Raw genomic sequence first — 18,939 nt, forward strand, 5'->3', positions numbered from 1 at the left:
AACCTAGTTGGAATTGCATATCTTTGAACTACTGATAATGAAAATATTAAAACTTGTCTTTATATAGCGAACTTCCTGACCATGGGATGTCTTGAAGCACTTTACAGCCAGTGAAGTATTATTGAAGTATAGTTAACTGTTGTAACATAGGAAATGTGGCAGCTAATTTGTGCAGAGCAAGCTCCCACAAACAAGTGTAATAATGACCAGATAATGAGGGGAGGTGAAATTCCTGCATTTTTGCACCATGCCAAAAAAAGGCTTCAACAATAATGAGTGATTTATGTGTACTGTACACGTTTTACAACATATACAGAACAAAGCTTATTTCAAGTTTATGCTACACATAGCCTCCTCCTTTATTTTATTGTTCATGATAATCATGCTTATTATAAATTTCTGGATGGTTCTGGGTTAAAACCTAATTGTTTTAGGTTTCCATGCAGAGATATGATGGACGGAAGTGATGGGGAGCTTGATGATGAAAGCATTCGGCCAGCAAAGGTAACAGCGGAATGTGTAATAGATGTATCATACCATGTGTAAATTCAGTAACTCTCAAAAATTGTTGTTTTAAAGTTCAGTCAGCACATAGTAGCGATGGTGTAGCTGCAATTTAAAAAAAAACAAGAAAAGGCACTGCTATTACATGGTCAGGAGACAGTGCAGTCCATGTGACAGCCTGTGATATGTTTTGTTATGATTACGTAGAAACATAGAAAATAGGAGCAGTAGGCCATTCGGCCCTTTGAGCCTGCTCTGCCATTCAGTATGATTGTGACTGATCCTCTATCTCAATGCCGTACTCCAACTCTCTCCTCATACCCTAGACACCTTTTAGAGTCCAGAAATCTATCTATTTCTTCCTCAAATATATTCAGTGGCTTGGCCTCCAAAGCCTTCTGTGGTAGAGAATTCCACAGGTTCACCGCCTTCCAAGTGAAGAAGTTTCTCCTCATCTCCCTGGGGGCAGGCAATGGTGTATGATATTGTTGCTGGACTAGTAATCCAGAGACCCAGGGAAATGATCTGGGTTTTAATCCCACTACAGATGGTGAAATTTGAATTCATTAGAAGGTCTAATGACCATGAAACCTTTGCCGATTGTTGTAAAAACCCATCTGGCTCACTAATGCCCTTTAGGAAAGGAAATCTGTCGTCCTTACCTATTCTGGCCTACATGTGACTCTTAATTGCCCTTGTTCAGAGGGCATTTAGTGATGAGCAATAAATGCTGGCCTAGCCAGCGATGCCCTGCATCCCATGAATGAATTTTTTTATAATGGCCTATCCTATATCCTGAGACACTGACTCCTTGTTCTTGAACTTGGCGCAAACTTGGCAGATGAAGTTTAATGTAGGAAAATGTGAGGTCATGCACTTTGGTAGGAAGAATCAAAAGGCAGACTATTATTTAAATGGAGAGACTCTCCAAAAAATGTGCAGTACAGAGGAATCTGGATGCTCTTGTGCAAGTTAGCATGCAGGTGCAGCAAATAATTAAGGCAAATGGAATTTTGGCCTATACTGCTAGGGGGTTGGAGTTTAAAAATAGGGAAGTCTTGTTCCAACTACAGGGTGTTGGTGAGGCTGCATCTGGAGTACTGTGTACAATTTTGGTCCCCCATGTTTTAAAAAAAAAAAAGGATATACTGGGATTGGAGGCAGCTCAAAAGTGATTCACTAGAATGATATAAAAGCAAAATACTGCGGATCTGAAACAAAAACAAAATGCTGGAAAATCTCAGGTCTAATAACATCTGGGGAGAGAAAAAAAAGTTAACGTTTCAAGTCCTTATTTCTCAAGAATCATAAGCACTCAAAACGTTAATTCTGTTTTTTCTCCACAGATGCTGTTAGACCGGCTGAATTTTTCTAGCATTTTGATTTTGTTTCGCTAGACTGATTCCTGGGATGAAGGGGTTGACTTATCAAGAACAGCTAAATTGGTTAGGCTTTTATTCATTAGCGTTTAGAAGAATGAGGGGTGATCTTATTGAAACGTACAAGATTCTGAGGGGGCTTGACAGTGTGAGTGTTGAGAAGATGTTTCCACTAGTGGGGGAAATCTTGAACTAGGGGACATAGTTACAGAATAAGTGGACACTCATTTAAAATTGAGATGTGAAGGAATTTCTTCTCTGAAGGTAGCGAATGTCTGGACTCTCTCTCCCAGAGACTTGTGGAGGCTAGATCACTGAAAGTATTTAGAGGGGAGGTAGGTAGATTTTTAAAATATTGGGGAACTGAGGGCTATGGAGGAGCTGGCACAAAAGAGGAATTGAGGCCTGGGGCAGATCAGCGATGATACTCAATTGCAGAGCAGGGTTGAGGGACCGAATGGTCTACTCCTCCTATTTCTTAAGTATGTATTGTTTCAAATGCCTATGCAATTTTGGGGAGTGAAAATTATATAGTGTTGGAAAACTTTGTTCGAGTCAAGCTGCAGTGCTGTGTCCAAAACTTCGTATTGTGAAATCTGGTCAAAGAATTAAGTGATTCTCAAAATACATAAACGTAACTATTGATTTGTATTTCATTGAAGTGTCTTGCATTTGATTTGAAATAAATGCAACAATTCATAATTGGCAAATTAAAACCTTAAATATTCATGCTGAAGTTGATGCCTAACCTCATAATTGTGAGCGAATTTAAGTTTCTAAGTTAGTATCAGAAAAGATTGATGCTTGTAGATTAGAAATTTAGGTCAAGATTGGATTTGTATTGATATTTCCACATCTTTAGAATCAACCATACATTGATGCTTCAACAGTTTTCACTTCATTTACACAGTAAGCAGTAATCCAGTTGAGTTTAGCCTGACTATTGCTCATTTGCTACCAGAGTAGTACAATATTTCTGAAGTTTCTTGCTTTTGTTTTATTCCATACTTTTTTAAAATAGAGAATCCCAATCACTGAAAGTAATATGAAGTCACGATATACAACAGAATTTCATGAATTGGAGAAGATTGGATCTGGAGAGTTTGGCTCGGTTTTTAAGTGTGTGAAGAGACTTGATGGTTGTATTTATGCAATAAAACGCTCAAAGAAACCATTAGCAGGTTCAGTTGATGAGTAAGTAACATATAAATGTTTGTGTAGTTCAAAATTTGTGGCAACTCTGCCTATTTAGCAAAAAAATTTACATTTACCTAGATTTGTTCTGATACCAAGCTTCTCAAACAAGAAAAGAGGAGAATCTCCACCCTGGTTAATTTTCCCCCTTTTCTTGAGTGCTGCTGAACTTTTTCCGTCAGTGTTTTAATCCTTTTAACATTTGATGGTATTGGATTTTTATGTTGATTTTTGAGGAATTTTACTGCAATGAAGAAAAGTAATGACCCATAAATGTATCTCTTTTTTTCCTCACCTTTCTAAATGTTTGTTTATCTTGGTCTTCAGCTGCATGAAAGATAAATACCTGGAACGCCATAATCTATCCTTTTTTTTCCCCTCTTTACTGATGCAGACTGCAATGCTGTATATTACCCGGATTTGCTATTTTGATTGCGCTAATTCTTTTTCCACAGACAGAATGCTCTAAGGGAAGTCTACGCACATGCAGTGCTGGGACAGCACACCCATGTAGTTCGTTATTATTCAGCCTGGGCTGAAGATGACCATATGCTCATACAAAATGAATACTGTAATGGTAAGTCTTTTTTAAATTAAAATATCATATTAACTTAGATGAATAATTTAGTACTGAAGAAAATGTGCCTGTTTACTGCAAGAAAACTTAAATCAATTGTAAGTTAAACTTCTGTTAAATTGGGACACTCCAAACAAGAAAATTTTACATTTTGTTTTGAAAGGTGGAAGCCTATCGGACGCAATAGCTGAAAATTACAAGAACCAACAGTATTTTAATGAACCAGAACTAAGAGACCTTTTATTACAAGTTGCTCGGGGACTAAAATATATTCACGGTATGTCCCTAGTGCATATGGATATAAAGCCAAGTAAGTACCTAGATCCCTTGTTATATTTAGTAAGTCCATGCTTTACTACAATTTGTATCCACACTTAACTCACTTGCCTATAAATAAAGGAGGAGAATGGCAAAGTACAATTTTACAGAATTTCTCAGTTACCTTTTTTGGAGAGCTAGATAGGCATAAACCTAAGTTTATTAAAACTGCTACATGTATTTGAACAACTACCACAGCGCCCCCAACACCCCACAGGATCGCTAACCTACATTAACTCCTTGTCCAGCAACATTTCATATATAGTTCTCATCTATCTTATCCAATCCCTCAATGGTCTCTTCCACATCCCCAGTTTTCACTGCTGCATCATTGGTGACCATGCCTTGACTCACTAGGCTTTGAACCTCTCCTTTCATCCTTCAAAACACTTCTTAAAACCTGTTTTTTGCCCTGATATCATCTGATATGGGTGTCAAGCAATTTGAGATGTTTTATTATGTTACAGGTGCTATGTATTATATATACTCATGTAAGTCACCCAAGACTTTGCCTAAAAGTGTATTTTTTCCATTTACCTTGTATAAGTTGACTATAGTTCTTCAAGGATCAAAGTCTGAAAATTTAAGAATCAGTGATGTTTATAAATCGCAGCAAAAACCTCATACCTTGTTCATTTAAAAATTCCACTTAGGCTGAATGGCCTACTCCTATTTCTTATGAAAAACCTATCAATCCTGCTCCACCATCATGGCTGATCTAATTGTGACCTTAACTCCACTTTCCTCCCCACCCATTGTAGGTCAAAAACCTGTCTTAATTCTCACTCATCAATTAAGACATGAAAAATGTAGATCAATTTTGATTTTTCTGGGGGGGGGGGAAGGGGGTGGTGGTTGTTGGGGGGAGAGAGAAACTGACAGATCAGAGGGGAGAAACAACAGCGCACAGGATGCAGTAACCAGCTCCAGAGCAAATGTTAGATAAACAAATGCCTGGGCCTTGTGTCCTCAGCTATCACTTGCAGCTTTCTTAGGGAAGGAAAGGAAGACTCAGGCCTTGTCAATTGATTCTTGCAAACGTTGACTTGGTGCGATCCCTAGTCAAGGGCCAGGGACTGTTAGCATAGTATTTTCTAATGTCGCAGCCCTTCCCTTCATTTTTTCCCTTTGTGTTTATACAATTCCCTTTTAAAAGCCACAATTTTTAATCTGTCTCCATCACTTTGTGTATTCCAGATCAAAGTCACTTGCTGCACATATATAAAAAGAAAATTCTTCATGTCATTGTTCTTTTGCTAGTACATGATACCTCTGTCCTCTGGTTCTCAACATTTCTTCCAATAGAAACAGTTTCTCCTTATCTACTTTGTCTGGACCTGTCATGATTTTGAAAACTATCATCTGCTCTGATCCTTTTCTTCAGGCCCAACTATTCCAATCTCTCAATGAAACTGAAGTTACTCAATCCTGAAGCCATTTTCATACCCTTTTCTGCATCCTTTCTAAGCCTTTAGACTCTTGTTAAAGTGTTGTGCCCAGAATTTGACAGTGCTCCAGTTGAGTCTTTTATAAAGGTTCATCATAACTTTCCTTACTTTGTAACCTGTGCCTCTATTTCTAAAGCTATATGCAGTTGAGTTAGCTAGCATACATTTGAGCCCTAAATTGCTCCAGGGATTGATTCTAGACTTGTTTGCTTTTAATGTTTTTCTATTTTAGCATCAATGTTCTTCCATTCACGAAGTGTCAACTCCTGCTTAAGTACTTTTCCAAGGCGCTGGGTGATTTCCAGTATCCTCCTCAAATGCCCATTCGTCATCTGAGGTCAGGTGTGAATGTTGGCTGGCTATTTAACCATGGGAAGTCTCATATCTGCACTGAACCTTATCAAATTATGATATATGCTCCTACCAAGTGACCTCTGCTGGATGAGGACAATTATTCTGATTTCTGTATGTTCTCCTCCAGACCATCTCTTCCTCTTCTCTCTTCTCTCTCTCCCCCCGCACCCCAAAAAAAACAAGGAAACATCCTAGCGCCCTAGCTGAGATCAGATAGCTCACAAAAGACCAGGGGCCTTCTGTTGTCCACCAATCCTGTTTTGTCTTTTGAAGAAATCTAATTGGGAATGCAGTTATACATTTCTGTGGCCTGGGGGAAGTTTGTGTTTCTATGTAAGATGTGTGCAGTGCAGCCCCTTTTCCATTATCTGAGGGGGCTGCTCCTCAATTTCTGGTTGCACTTCAGCCCCACGTTCTTGATCTTTAGCCACCCAGTATGGAAGTATGGAGGAGAGTGGGCAGATTGGAGGGCCGCCTCCTGGGGCTGCTGCTGAACCCAGATGAGGTGGGCATCAACAGGTCCAAGGCAGCAGGAAGCCAGTTGGGGTGGTGAGGGGTGTTCAATTTGATTGTCTGTCTTGGGGCTACTTCCGTTTCCAGGTGCGTTGAGAAGGAGCACATGGTGTCTGTTGGTACGCTTCAGGCCTTATGCATCCGGGGAAGATTTGAGTACATCACCCATGGGAATATCACTTTAAACTGATTTAGCTAAATTCCCTTTTAAAGCTTTTAGTATTTGTTACAGTATTTTGGTGGTGTCCCTTTCAAAAGAGGCACTTAGTTCCTCTTATTGGCAATCTTCTGGTTGGATCAGAAGAGATGTGTACATCTGTACGGATTGTTCAGCTTCTGAAATATCTGTTCTTAACGGCCTGTATGCTAATGTTGCTTATCCTTTTATTTTCAGGTAACATTTTTATATCCAAAAAATTTGTTACTAATTCGGCAGCAGATGAGATGGATGATGATGACAGCATATTGTCAACAAATATTGTATACAAAATAGGTATAATCTGTTGCTTTGTAATTTCTTTTGATAAGTTGGGGATTTTGAATCAAGAGAAACTCTTTCCACTGATGGGTAGGGCAGTAACTACAGGGCAGAGATTTACAATGATTAGCAAAAGAACCAGAGGCAGATGATGAATAATTGTTTTTACTCAGCAAATTATAATCTGCAGTGTACTGCCTGGAGGGTTGTTGGAAGCAGATTCAGTAGTACTTTCAAGGGGAATTTCAAGTTTATATTTTAAAAGGAAAGATTTACAGGACTATGTCGAAGCAGTGAGAGAATGGGATTATTTGGGCGGCTCTTTCAAAGAATCTGGGCTATGAGGTCTACAAATTTAAATTTGAGGATTGCTGCAAAAAGACTCTTGTTAAAGCTTTGTCTTGCACTTGGAACAATTTGCAAGAATACCATGTAACGGAAACAAGTTTATACTGAGAAGCGAGTACTGATTGGTTGGCAGGCGGACCTCTGGTAGAGTTTTGGTGTGGTGCATTAGATAACTGCCAAGCATTGTTTGAAATTTAAACCAGGCAGCTTGACTGAGGAGTGAACCAGCAAATGGCTGTCACTTGTTTTCTTTAGCTGAAACAAGTGCAATGTGTGTACATGCCCTTTGCCTGCGAAGAACAGGGCCCTGTATTAATATATGTAACCTCCAGTACGTGCAAATGAGCCACGCTGCGAACCTGACTATCTTAAATTGGCTGTCAGCATAATTCTTAGTGCACTGAGGATTATTTAGCAAATGTCCAATTGTGGAATCACTTCTAATGCTGGACACTTTTTGAGTTCTGCAAGCATGGGCTGGTGGGGTCTGTAACTTGCCTGCTATGAACAATAGAAGAGGCATGCTATTCGTTGTGATCTGCCAGTCTCTGGGTCATTTGGTCCAAGCGCCTAGCATCACACTAGCTATGAAATTCATATTATCACATTACTCATTTGTTAATGGCTAATACCACTCATGCAAGGTGTGATCAAGGAGCCCTAGCAAAACTCGATTCAATGGGAATCGGGGAAAACTCTCCACTGGTTGGAGTCATACCTAGGACAAAGGAAGATGGCTGTTGGAGGTCAGTCATCTCAGCTCCAGGACATCATTGCAGGAGTTCCTCAGGGTAGTATCCTTGGCCCAACCATCCTCAGCTGCTTCATCAATGATCTTCCATCATGAGGTCAGAAGTAGGGATGTTTGCTGATGATTGTACAGTGTTCAGCACCATTCGTGATTCCTCAGATACTGAAGCAGTCTGTGTCCAAATTCAGCAAGACCTGAACAATATCCAGGCTTAGGCTAACAAGTGGCAAGTAACATTCGCACCAGGCAATGACCATCTCCAATAAGAGAGAATCTAACCATCGCCCCATGACATTCAATTGCATCGCCATCACTGAATATCAACGTCCTGGGGGGTTATTGACCAGAAACTGAACTGGACTAGCTATATCAATGCTGTGGCTAGAAGACCAGGTCAGAGGCTAGGAATCCTGTGATGAGTAACTCCTCAAAGCCTGTCCACCATCTACAAGGCACAAGTCAGGAGAGTGATGGAATAGTCATCCCTTGCCTGGATGAGTGCAGCTCGCACAACACTCAAGAAGCTTGACACCGTCCAGGACAAAGCAGCTCGCTTGATTGGCACCACATCCGCAAACATTCGCTCCATCTACCACCGATGCACAGAAGCAGCAGTGTGTACCATCATCAAGATGCACTGCAGGAATTCACCAAGGCCCCTTAGACAGCACCTTCCAAATCCATGACCACTACCATCTAGAAGGACAAGGGCAGCAGATAGATGGGAACACCACCACCTGGAAGTTCCCCTCCAGGTCATTCACCATCATGACTTGGAAATATATCGCATTTCCTTCATTGTTACTAGGTCAAAATGCTGGAACTGCTTTCCTAACAGCACTGGGTATACCTACACCACATGGACTGCAGCAGTTCAAAAAGGCAGTTCACCACCATCTTCTCAAGGGCAACTTGGGATAGGTAGTAAATGCTGGCCTAGCCAGCAAAGCCCACACCCCATGAATGAATAAAAGTGTACCAAAAAGTTGAGCAATAGGTGAAGCTAGTTGTTTCATCCAGCTACTATGGAGTTGCAACACAAGTGGTATTTGCCACTAACCGAGTGCTGCCATCGAGACAAAAAGACATTCTATCTCTCAATTGAGCTTATTTAAGATTTAGTTGGGCCTGCAGTGTGGCATGTTTGCATGTACTGGAACATACATACGTTAATACACAGGGTCCTGTTCTGTTCAAACTGCATGTTTCAGCTAAACAAAATTCAGTGACAAACATTCATTGGTTCATTCCTCACGGCAATGCCATGACCAATCTGAGTTGAACTGCCTCGTTTAAATTTCAAACAATGATTGAGGGTTCACTGTCAGTCACTATCAACTGGTGCATTCTCCATTGCAATCCCATTACCAAATGAGTCCACTTGCCAACCAATCAGCACTCTCTTCTCATACTGTATGCATTAGTTGTTTCCCATACATTGGTATTCTTGCATATTGTCCTGATGAAAAAGCTTTGACAAAAAAGTTTTTTTTCAGAAATACTCAAGTTCTGTACTACCAAACGACTAAATTTAAATTTAATTTGTAATTCATTTATTTTTATAATCAGGTGACCTTGGACATGTTACTCGTGTATCCAATCCTCATGTCGAGGAGGGAGATAGTCGTTTCTTGGCCAATGAAGTACTGCAAGAGGTAGTACTTATGCTTGTTGCAATAGATTTGTAGAATATGTATTTGACAGATTATCACTTCCCTTGCATCTCCCCTAATCAAAAAGGGTCATGTGGACTCAAAACGTTAACCCTGATTCTCTCTCCACAGATGCTGCTAGACCTGATGAATTTTTCCAGCATTTTCTGTTTTTGTTTGATTTCCAGCATCTGCAGTATTTTGCTTTCATATAAGAATATGTACATGTTTTTAATTCATTATGCAATTACAAATGAGGGTTTCCAGCACTTGTCACCAGATTTTTTTTGAGGGAGAGTTCAGCGAAGATAAGTAATTTGGTACATCTAGCATGTAGATTTGAGATCTCTGAACAATTGATAACCTACCCACACTCTTCTACCAAGCTCATTTGAGGAAGCTAACCCTTCTATCAGTTCAAATAAAGTTGCATGAAATGTTGAGTAAACAACCAAAGCTATTTTGTCGATTTGTACAAACTCAGTTAATCATAGCTTTTTGATTTGTTCAATGGACCCTGTTGCAGTTCTCAATTCGTTATCCCATATCATGTAAACATCAATATTTGAAAGTGAGATTGAGTCTAGTAGTATTAATTCACTTTGTACATATATTGCATTATTAACCTAATGGTGCTATTTTGCTACTGAATTTTCCCTTCATATGTGAAGTGATGGTTTTATCTGTAATCTGTTCTATGTTGGAGCTTGTTTGCATTAATTTATTGTAGTAACCAAACAATCCAACACTTGAGCAAATAAGGAGAGCTACAAAATATTTTAGATGACATACTTTAAATACAACCAGAAAAATCTCTGATCTTCAAAATAGACATAATGTGGATTGTTTTTCCCTTTTTTTATTTGAAGGCAGAGCAGTGTGAAGATAGTTCTGATAAAATGGGCAATTCACATACTTTTTCTAATGTTCTTTCGTAGGCCAGAGAGCTGGGGTTCTCCGCCACCTCTACTTTTCTGATTCAGAGCTGGTATCTTATTTGGAAATACTGATCAATATATTGATTACAAATGAGAGTTCAAATACATGGTTTCCATTTCCAATGATTCAGAAAATTTAGGCAATAAATAATTCTGTCTTAGATCAGTTTGGTATGTTTAGTATGCTGTTTTCCTTTTTCACCCAGAGAATTGGTGAATTATGCAAGTGGGTCTTAGTAAGTTCTATCAGCATGATAGATTTAAATAGTTAATATTTTAGTGTATAGTTTCTAACTGCACATATCTTTCCTTTTTACTCTGCTCTCATTTCCAATTAAGTCTTATACTGTGCAAATGTTTTTTCATATGTTTTGTTTCTATTTCAGGATTATAGACATTTGCTAAAAGCAGATATTTTTGCTCTTGCACTCACTGTTATATCTGCTGCTGGCGCAGAGCCATTGCCAACTAATGGGGAAAAATGGCACGAAATTCGCCGTGGAAAGCTTCCCACAATTCCACAAACACACTCTCAGGAATTTATGGATTTATTGAAAGTAAGGAAGATGTATAAGTAGCAATTTTTTGGATTCTGATTTGTCTCATGGCTTTCTGCCAGGAAGGTGAATTTTTAAATAAGAGATGCTTGTCTAAGTTGCACTGTTGTGAAAAATGGATGCTTACTTCAGACTTTTTGTTTTTAAAGTTGATGCTCCATCCAGATCCAGAAAAACGACCTACTGCAAGTGCTTTAATCAGACATTCAGTGCTGCTTCCAACTGCAAGGAAGAGTGCAGATCAACTTCGGTTGGAACTGAATGCAGAAAAGTTCAAAAATGCACTTTTGCAAAAGTAAGTTTTTTTCCTCAATCGGTAGCTAACTACTTCATGACATTTGAATTTGCTCCATATGCAGAAAGTATTACATAAGTTGCCTAGAAAAGGATAGATTAACATAGTTTCAACAATCAAAACTGTAATCCATATTTGTAGATCTTATCACTACTCTAGCTATACATTTATAGCATAAATGTGGAATATGTCCTGCTTTTCTGATTCAGAACCTGTCCCCTATTTGGAAATACTGATCAATATATTGATCATTAATGGGAATTTTAATTTATGGTTTCAGCCCTCCAATGATTCAGGAAGTTTGTATGTAATTGAACCAAGCAGATCAGAAGTATGAGGATTAATGGGTGTGCTGAGTTGGCTTATTTTAAGTTGTGTGCTGGGTACAAGTCCTATAGTCAGCCCAGGGTTTCTGTCACTGATTTGCTATCCCTGCTAAAAACGCATGTTTGGATCTGAATAGAAAAGAAATGTCAAAGCTCAGTCATTTTTTTTCTTTGCAAGTTTCCTTTGCTGTTCTGATTCTGATCCTGCTTTTCTCTGGTTTGCTTTTTCTTAAGCATTCTCATTCTTTTACAGTTTTTCCTGCCATGCCCTGCCCAAACCAGGCCATATGTATATGTACCAGTAGCAAATTACTTTTTTTGTCGTACCCCAAACTTCACTCTTCTTAAATTGGCCTGTTTTCTTTTTTCCATGTCTGTATTTTCTTGCTCTTTTTATTTGTCCCTCCCTTCCCCTTTTCCCTCAGTCTGATACTTTATGTTGGACAGTGAAGGATAGGAATGCAACTGATATGTTGGGCACAAATGAATACTTTAATGACTTGTAGAAATTAGAGCAGCAGTATAGTTATTTTGCATTGTGTTGAAGGATAATTGGTTATGGATTGTTTTAAGTGGTGTCAATTATTTTCTATCTGTCCTTGTCTGAAGACATTGATCTACCAATTTGTTGTCTGAAAAGGGAATTGTGAACATTTGTTCTTTTCTGTCAAGCTGCTGGATTTGAGATGCTGCTTTAAATGATGAACTTTTTTATTATTTCAGAGAACTGAAGAAGGCACAGCTGGCAAAAGCAGCAGCAGAAGAGAGAGTGTTGTTCACAGACCGAATGACAACCAGGTCTACCATGCAAAGTAACAGAAGTACAAGGATCATTGGGAAAAAAATCAACCGTTCTGTTAGCCTTACAATATATTGAAACCTTAGAGGTGAATGAGCTGATTTTGTTTTTTCTAAACTGGGGATTTTTTTGAGTTGTTGCCAGTTTAGTTACCACACAACTGTAGGACCCATTGAGAATATGCTTGTGTCTAAAACTTGGTTAGGCTGTTGCATTTCTGCTGCCTTTATGGTCTTAACTTTTATTTTTTTGATTTTAGTGTCCATTTTGAATAAAGAGGACAAAGATCGGAATATCGGGACATTTTATTGAGTGGTTCATGCACTGTGAATTCTGTAAATCTGACTAGTTTCAGATTTACAACTCACATTGTGTACATCGGGAGGATGTAATTGAACCATGTTATACATTGTACTGGGAGCACTTTGTGGACATTGGGAGTTCCATGGCAGATACCATGGATGAACTTGTCTTGGAAAAATTGCTGCTATATTAGTCATTGTACACTTGCTGTAAAATTCAGTTAGCATTATAAACAATCATTGCTGTACTAGAAATAGGCTTTTTTGGAGAAAAACTTTTAATTATGTGAATTAAATGAAATAACAGTTGTTCACTGTTTACTGCTTGTTTGGAGCAGGTTTTTTTATTAAGCTAGTGCATTGTAGGGATACTTTGCACCTTTTTTTGCAGTTTGTACTTTGTATTTTTTTTAAAATGTAAATTGTGGTGGTTTGTCATTTAACTGTCTTGTCCAATAAATTTGTGTACATTTGTAAATGTAATCTTTGGTCTGAAGTTGATTACTTTTATATGCTTAATTACATAAAATGACTTGCATGGATTTTGGTTCCTGAAAATTCAGTGGAAAACTGGAGCTCCAAGCCATAAATGGACACTCAATAATGGCACTTACAGATTACTTGGATAGGAGTGATGGTGTAGTGATGTCATTGGACTGGTAATCCAAAGGCCAAGGCTAGTGTTCTGGGGGCACAGCATGGCAACTAGTGGAATTTAAATTCTATTAATAAATCTAGAATATGAAGCTAGTTTCACTAATGGTGACCATGAAGCTATCATTGTTGTTAAAACCCTCCTGACTTGGTAATGTCCTTTAGGGAAGGAATGTGTTGTCCTTACCTGGTCTGGCCCACATGTTACTCCAGGCCCACAGCAATGTGGTTGACTCTTAACTGCCCTCTGGAAATGGCCTGGCAAGCTGCTCAGTTGTATGAAACAGTTGCACCAGATGGATGGTAGCAGTTCAAGAAGGTGATTTGCCACCTCAATTTGGGATGGACAACAAATGTTGGCCTTGCCACCAACACCCACACCTCATAGAAGAAAAAAAATAAATAGTAATACTCTTAACTGATGAAAGAAATATATCCATCTTGTTCTGACCTGTTAAGGCAGAATTCAAAGTACTTGTGACAATTTTGATTTCAAATATTAATATGCAATTAATCTTGCATAACAGCTGAATATATTAAATCTGCAGATCCAGTATAGTATATTCATTAGATTTACTTCTGGGAGGAAAGAACTGAAAATGTAATTGTAGATGGAAATCTAGGTTATCTTTAGAAGCAATTGAATTCTAAATAGTGAAAGCTTGCATAAATATTAAAGAAATAATCTTTTCCCTGACTTGTGTTTATGTGGAGCCTTATTGCATGAAACCATAATGTTTCACAGCAAATGTACTGTAAACCAATATTACACCATTATTTGAACAGGGTAGAAAGGATAAACTTGGAAAAAGATAGGTCCATTAAGTCCATTGCCAGTTGTGGAAAAGTTACTAGAATCTCAGGGACAGAATAACTGCATTTAAACAAATGAGCTGAACAGAGCTAGTGTGGATTTGTACAGCATTTGGAACCTAATTTTCATTACAGTAACTACTGTGGTACAGAAATGAGTGTCTGTATGTTACTTATAAAATTACTTATGCAAGTCCAGATAACATCCCATGTAGTCTTAAAAATGAAAGCACATGGGATTGGAAACAGCCTATTGATTAAGAAAGATGTGGTTAGGAGGTAGGAGACATGGATAATGGACTTGTTCAGTCAGGATGTGACTAGTGGTGTCTGCTTGGGACCTCAGCTTGCCACTATATATAGATGAAGGAATGGAAAGCTGTATATCTAAATTTGCTGCTGACATGAAAATGTCATATTAAGTAGTGTAGATGGGAGCAGAAAGTTGTAAGCAAAGTGGATAAATTGAAGTGAGTGAATAAAACTGGTAGATGGCGTTCAGTGTTGGGGAAGTGTGATCATCCCCTTTTGACTGAAGAAAGAAACTGAATAAGCAGTGATTTTTGGGAGGGTCAAAATAACAAATCAGTAGGTTGTGAACATGTATTTAAAAAAAAATGATAGAATGTTGGCTTTTATTTCAGTGCCTGGAATAAAAGGGGCAGAAGCTATGTTACTGTATAGTGAGCTCTGGTTATGCCCCATCTGCAGTACTGTTCTGTTCAGGGCATCACACCTCAAGAAAGGTGCATTTGCCTTGGAATCTTGATGTCACCATCTTGCAAACTACCACCCCATCTCCAATTTCCCTTTCCTCTCAAGTCCTTGATGTTATTGCCTTCCATGCCTCTGCCTGTGTCCATCTTTCCTATGTTATGTTTGAATCTCCAGTCAGGTTACCACCCCTGCTACAATACTGAAATGGCACTTTGCAAAATCAGAACTGATATCCAATGTGACTGAGAAAGATAAACCACCCCTTCTTGTCCTTTTTGACTTGTCTGCAGTCTTTGACGTGGTTGAACACCACCCTCCTCCAATGCCTCGCCACTGTTGTTCAGGTGGGTGGGACTGTTGTCAACATTTGACTTTTCTAATTCTCATCTACGTGCTGCCTCTCAGTGACAATGCAAGAAGTGTTAGTTCTCACTAACCCCAACGTTACCTCACTGCCACCACTCAACAACTCCTTTGCTATATTGTAAGACTGCTTGTCCCACATCCGGCACTGGGAGAAATGAAGCCTTTGTCTTTGGTCCACTTTAAACTGTTCCGTAGCTATCAACTCCATCCCTCCCCCTAGCCATTGGCTTGTGGGTGTCATATATCATCCCAATAGAAGCTTCTGTCTGCATATCAGTACCATCACTAAGACTGCTTATTTCCACCTCCATAACATCACCCAGCTCTGCCCCTGCCTCAGCTCATCTGAAATCCTTACCCTTGCCCTTGTTACTTCTAGAGTGACTATTCCAACATGCTGTGTAAACTTGGAGTCATCCAAAACTCTGGTACCTGTGTCCTTTACACTAAGTTCTGTTCGCCTATCACCCTATGCTTGCTGTTAAATTGAGCATAGATTGCATAGAATAGGCTTGTATTATCTTGAATATCAAAGATAGGTGATCTAATTGAACTGATTATGATTAAAGCATTTGATGAGAAACATTTTCCTGTGGTGGAAGAGTCCAGAACCAGTTCCAAAACCTTGAAATTAGAGCTCGGCTGTTATGGGGTGATGCCAAAAAAACTGTTATGCTGCTAAGGCAGGTAGATGAATCAGCAGTTATCTAATTGAACAGTGAAACTTGCTCAAGGGACTGAATTGCCTTCTATTCCTTGTCCGAAAAAAGGACTGTCTTTCTAAATGGGCACTGTTTGCCTAACTCCCAACTAACCAATTTTTTATAGTGTTGGTCAAGGACAGTAGGAAAATTGCCTGCCTGCTTTTGAATAGTACTGCAGGATCTTTCATGACCATTGGAAGGTAGATGGAACCTCCTTGTAAGTGTTTATCTGAAGGACGATGCTTCCGACAATGCATTATACTTGGTGCTTTGCAGGACTTGGGTTACAAGCTAAAGTAGTATGGGATGTGCTTTTGACTAATTATTTGATATAAACAAACTATTTCCTCTGCTAGATGAATCCAGAGCAAGAGGGAATAATCTTAAAATTACACCTATGTTATTTAGGAGTGAAATTAGGAAGCAATTTTTAGTAGGAGTGAGGTAATAGGGAACGATTTTTTAAGGATGGGTGATCAGCAAAGTCCACCTGACTGAAGTGTAACCATCATTGAGTTCTCATCAGGGCCACTAGATGGAGGTATCCCACCAGTGCAAAAACCTTCAGCAATGTCAAATCTCAAATTGGTAAAAATGGCATAGGTGGCCCAGAAGGTTGGGCAATATCGTGCCATTTTTTTTTGTTCCTGCATTCACTGACCTGATCTCTAGTTAGACCTGCTAAGTTTTAATATTCCTCTTGTTTTGGCCAACTGTTCAGGCCACCATTTGTAACTTTAAAATGTTGCTCTCTGTTTGCTTTTCACCATCTGTTTTATCAATGGAATTTTGGAATTTGATTTTTTAATAATGCATTCCTCACTTTTTCCTGTGCCTCAGTTTTTTTCATGGTGCTTTTATTTTAAGACTTTGCTTTTTACCAGTGCCTGTCCTAGCCCTTTTTGTTTTTGAAGCTGTTTGGCTTTTAACAAATGCAAGCTCTACTCATTTTAGAGTAATTTACAGCGCCGAAGGAGGCCATTTGATCTATCAAGATCATGCCAACTCTCCACAAATAAATATAGTCAGTCCCACTCTCCAGCTTGATGTCTGTAGCCCTACAGGTTTATTTCCTCCAAATACCCATCCAATTTCCTTTTGAAATCATTGACTGTTTCTGCTCTCAAAACCCTCGTGAGCAGTGTGTTTCAGGTCATTACCACTCACTGCATAAAAAGTTCCTCCTCACATTCCCCCTGCATGTCTTGCCAAAACCTTAAATCTGTGCTTCCTAGTCCTTGTACAATCAACCAATTGGGAACATCTTTTCTTTGTCTACCTTATTCAAATCTGTCAAGCTTCTATCAAGTCTCCCCTCAATCTCCTTTACTCCAAGGAGAACAACCTCTATGTTTCCAATCTATCCTTGTAATTAAAATTCCCCTTTTCTGGAACCATTCTTCTGCACAATCTCACATGCTTCCTAAAGTGTGGTGACCAGAACTGGATGCAATATTCTAGTTGGGGCCTAACCAGTGCTTTATAAATGTTCAGGATATCCTCTCTGCTTTCTTACTCAATGTTTCTATTTATGTAGCCCAAGATCCCATATTTTTTGCTAACCACTCTCAATATGTCCTGCGACCTTCAATGATCAATGCACATGTACCTCCAGGTCCCTCTCTTCCTGCACATTCTTCAGAACCGTACCATTAAGTCTATATTGCCTCTTCCTATCCCACCTGTCAAAATGTATCACCTCACACTTCTCTATATTAAATTCTACTTGTCACTTGCCTGCCCATTCTGCTAACCTACCCATGTTATGTTGCAGGCAATTCATATCACCCTCAGTTTGCCACTCTTCCAGTTTGGAATCATTGGCAAATTTTGAAAATTAAACAAAGATGTCTTGATTTTTGCCCCAGCTATGATACTTCTAATTATTATTAGACTTCACCAGCTCCAGGCATACATGTGCTTCCTCCTGCATCCCTGGAGATTTTGCCTGAGCATTTTGGTGTTGCCTCCTATATATTCCACTTCCATGGTGTTCCGAAGGGGAGGCCAGTTAACTGGTATGTGCTAGTTTCCTGAGAAGTTGCAGATCCATGCAGGCTGCAGTCAGCTTTTGCCATTCCACTGAGCCACAGATCTGTATTTCCAAGGATCAGTGAACTGGAAGGCCCAATGGCAGCTATCAGATTCTGAACGCCCAGTGACACAGCTTGTCAGCCACACCAAAAGATATGAATGCATGGAGCTGTGTAACCTGTGCTTTATTGGCACAGAACTGCAGGCTATGCTTCTAAGAAGCATTCAACTGGTTGAGTTAGCTCTGAGCTGGGAAGCTGGTGAAGATTTCAATGAAAGTGCTATGCGATCCATTGACTATTGCAATGAAGAAAAAGTTTCCCTGATTACAAAATCACATCCATCTGTTGCTGCATATCCTTGAGAGGTAAGGTCAGAGCATTCTTCTTTTCAGATGAAGATCGATGAAACCTGGGCTCAGTGACTCAGAAACTTGCTTCTCTCCTCAGCTGGGTTGGTGATGCATCTTCAGCCACTTCCCACTCCTCCCTTTTATTGGCACCAGTGGCCCAGCAAGGTGACTTAAAAAATGCTCCTCTTGTTTTCAAATATCTCCATGACTTTAGCCAACTACAGTAAGTGACCTCCTCATGCCTTACAACACAGCACACACCCTTACTTCGTTTAACCCAAACATCTTGCTATTCCGTCTGCATTGGTGGCCAATGGTTCAGTTGCTATGTTCTTGCCATCCAAAATTCTCTATCTCCTCAAACCCCTTCTTCAACCGTGTTGTTGCTGCCCAATCTTGCCTTTCTATTCCCTTCTCCTTTCTCCCTGCTCAGTCTTTACAGTATCCCTTTTCCCCTTATTGTGCAGTGCTCTGAGATGTTTTCTGCATGATAAACACTGCATAAAGGCAAGTAGTTGTAGATTCTATATTTAAGTGGTTCCTTCAGTATGATGGATGTGTGACAA

The 18,939-nt window shown here is 39.3% G+C and overlaps 1 protein-coding gene across 4 annotated transcripts in view; it reads left to right on the top strand.

Moving 5' to 3' along the window:
- Positions 1–13,216, top strand: part of wee1 (WEE1 G2 checkpoint kinase) — a 22,698-nt gene extending 9,482 nt beyond the window's left edge. For 2 of the 4 annotated variants that reach the window (XM_041196821.1, XM_041196824.1), the window contains exons 3-11: positions 435–504; positions 2,905–3,077; positions 3,533–3,654; positions 3,818–3,964; positions 6,682–6,780; positions 9,434–9,519; positions 10,841–11,011; positions 11,161–11,306; positions 12,356–13,216. In XM_041196821.1, coding sequence (XP_041052755.1) covers positions 435–504; positions 2,905–3,077; positions 3,533–3,654; positions 3,818–3,964; positions 6,682–6,780; positions 9,434–9,519; positions 10,841–11,011; positions 11,161–11,306; positions 12,356–12,509 — 1,168 coding nt within the window. In that variant the 3' untranslated portion in view covers positions 12,510–13,216. The remainder of the gene's footprint in view (positions 1–434; positions 505–2,904; positions 3,078–3,532; positions 3,655–3,817; positions 3,965–6,681; positions 6,781–9,433; positions 9,520–10,840; positions 11,012–11,160; positions 11,307–12,355) is intronic. The other 2 variants (XM_041196822.1, XM_041196823.1) reach the window with 2 other exon arrangements.
- Positions 13,217–18,939: the final 5,723 nt, after the last annotated feature.

Source organism: Carcharodon carcharias, chromosome 10, assembly GCF_017639515.1.
Source record: "Carcharodon carcharias isolate sCarCar2 chromosome 10, sCarCar2.pri, whole genome shotgun sequence".
NCBI lineage: Eukaryota > Metazoa > Chordata > Chondrichthyes > Lamniformes > Lamnidae > Carcharodon > Carcharodon carcharias.